The sequence below is a fragment of the Poecilia latipinna genome, unplaced genomic scaffold (assembly GCF_001443285.1).
Source record: "Poecilia latipinna isolate Pla-1442-1.1 unplaced genomic scaffold, P_latipinna-1.0 Scaffold312, whole genome shotgun sequence".
NCBI classification, from domain to species: domain Eukaryota; kingdom Metazoa; phylum Chordata; class Actinopteri; order Cyprinodontiformes; family Poeciliidae; genus Poecilia; species Poecilia latipinna.
In genome coordinates this window covers 91475-92972 of record NW_015112928.1, presented here as the reverse complement: position 1 = coordinate 92972, position 1498 = coordinate 91475, and the positions used below count along the sequence as shown (strand labels likewise).

The following is a 1498-nucleotide window of genomic DNA, read 5'->3' as shown; positions in this document are numbered from 1 at the left end:
TATTATTATTATTATTATTATTATTATTATTATTATTATTATTATTATTATTCATAATTCCATGGTTTATGTCTTTAATCTGTAAAAATTGTGCTTCTGCCTTTCAGCAATTCAGCCTTACTCCCACTTGTCTTCTTTTCTTTCAATTTCCCATCTCATAGGACTTGAGCTGTCTTGTATAAACCCATCAGTGTGCTGCAGTCAGGTGGGCTGGATGGGGGGCAGCGCCAACAATCAGGTTCCCAGAGTTGAGTGTTTATGCCTTTCCCTTAATGGATTGTCTCACCTTCTTCAGAGGATGAACATGAGGTGCTTGAGATGCCAGCACTGCGAATGGATCCAGGGGCTTTGAGCGTGATAACGAGCAGCTGTCATCTGTTTCAGATGTGCTTTAATCAACGCCTGTGATGATCAAAGAGTGGCAATGTGGCTGTTTTAACAATTGAGATTGCATAATTAACTTACTGTTTTAAAGGGATGTAAAGAATATGAAGCAAACTCTGCTCCGATTGTCTTTGCGTACCCAAGCTGCATGGTGAATTCATCGGTTCTGGAGCTGCACTTGAAGGACATAAATACAAGTAATTATGTTGATATTCTCTAGCAGACTGTGCTTAACGGATAGGACGTTTCTAAGTATTGCACTACCCACTCTGTGATTTCTCACATTCTCTATTTATTCTCCTTGTGGTGTGGGGATATTGAAGAAATATTTGGACCAAAGGCACCGTGGCAACTATGTTTTCATCTTAACGCAGAACTGAAAACTGTGAGAGCATCATTGCTGGCCTCTAACATACATGCACTCAGCCCTCAATATGGTAAAGAATAGCACCACATAACATTAGTCATGTACTCTGGTGGAATATTTGTCAAGCTTCTTCTTGCAACACCTTTTTCGATATTTGGTCTGCTGAAATGCAACACTGGGAAACAGTCAAAAACCAATTGTTTTTTTATTGCTTAGGTGTTGCTATAAGAAAATAATGCCGATATATTTTGACCTCCGAGAATGTCAGATATTTGTTTCAGTTCTTTTATGATTTAACACGTCACAATGTTTTGTAGAGTGTTGCCTCAACAAATGTTCAAGTTTTTTGTGCTATTTGGAACAATTGTCCCTTTTCACTTTAACTCTGAAAGCATTATTGTTTGAATTCAAGCATGTTATAAGTAACACGTGTAACCTGTATTTTATTTGTATGTATTTACAGTTATGAAGAACATTTAAAATTGTACTTACATGTTTTGTTTTTTTTGTTTGTTTTTTTAATTAGCATGCAAACTTTTAGAAATGTTTTGCTACAACTCAAAATAAAATGAAATTTAAAAAAATTGTTTCCACAGCCACAAAATATCTCAACATATATGGATGAATAAACACATCATATTTCTATGGGATACACAAGTTATGAAATTTACTGGCACAAATAAAGGAATTTGAAATGTGAAAATTAAAAAAAATATATTTTTTGTTCAAGGTGTTTTGCAGGTTTGG

General features: G+C 35.1%; 1 protein-coding gene across 2 annotated transcripts in view; it reads left to right on the top strand.

Annotated features, from left to right (window-relative positions):
• Positions 1-1241, top strand: part of nkx2.2a (NK2 homeobox 2a) — an 18978-nt gene extending 17737 nt beyond the window's left edge. Inside the window, exons 3-4 of one of the 2 annotated variants that reach the window (XM_015034804.1) lie at positions 162-205; positions 296-1241. In XM_015034804.1, coding sequence (XP_014890290.1) covers positions 162-205; positions 296-352 — 101 coding nt within the window. In that variant the 3' untranslated portion in view covers positions 353-1241. Of the gene's footprint in view, positions 1-161 lie in introns of both variants that reach the window. The other variant, XM_015034803.1, reaches the window with a different exon arrangement.
• The last annotated feature ends 257 nt before the right edge of the window (positions 1242-1498 follow it).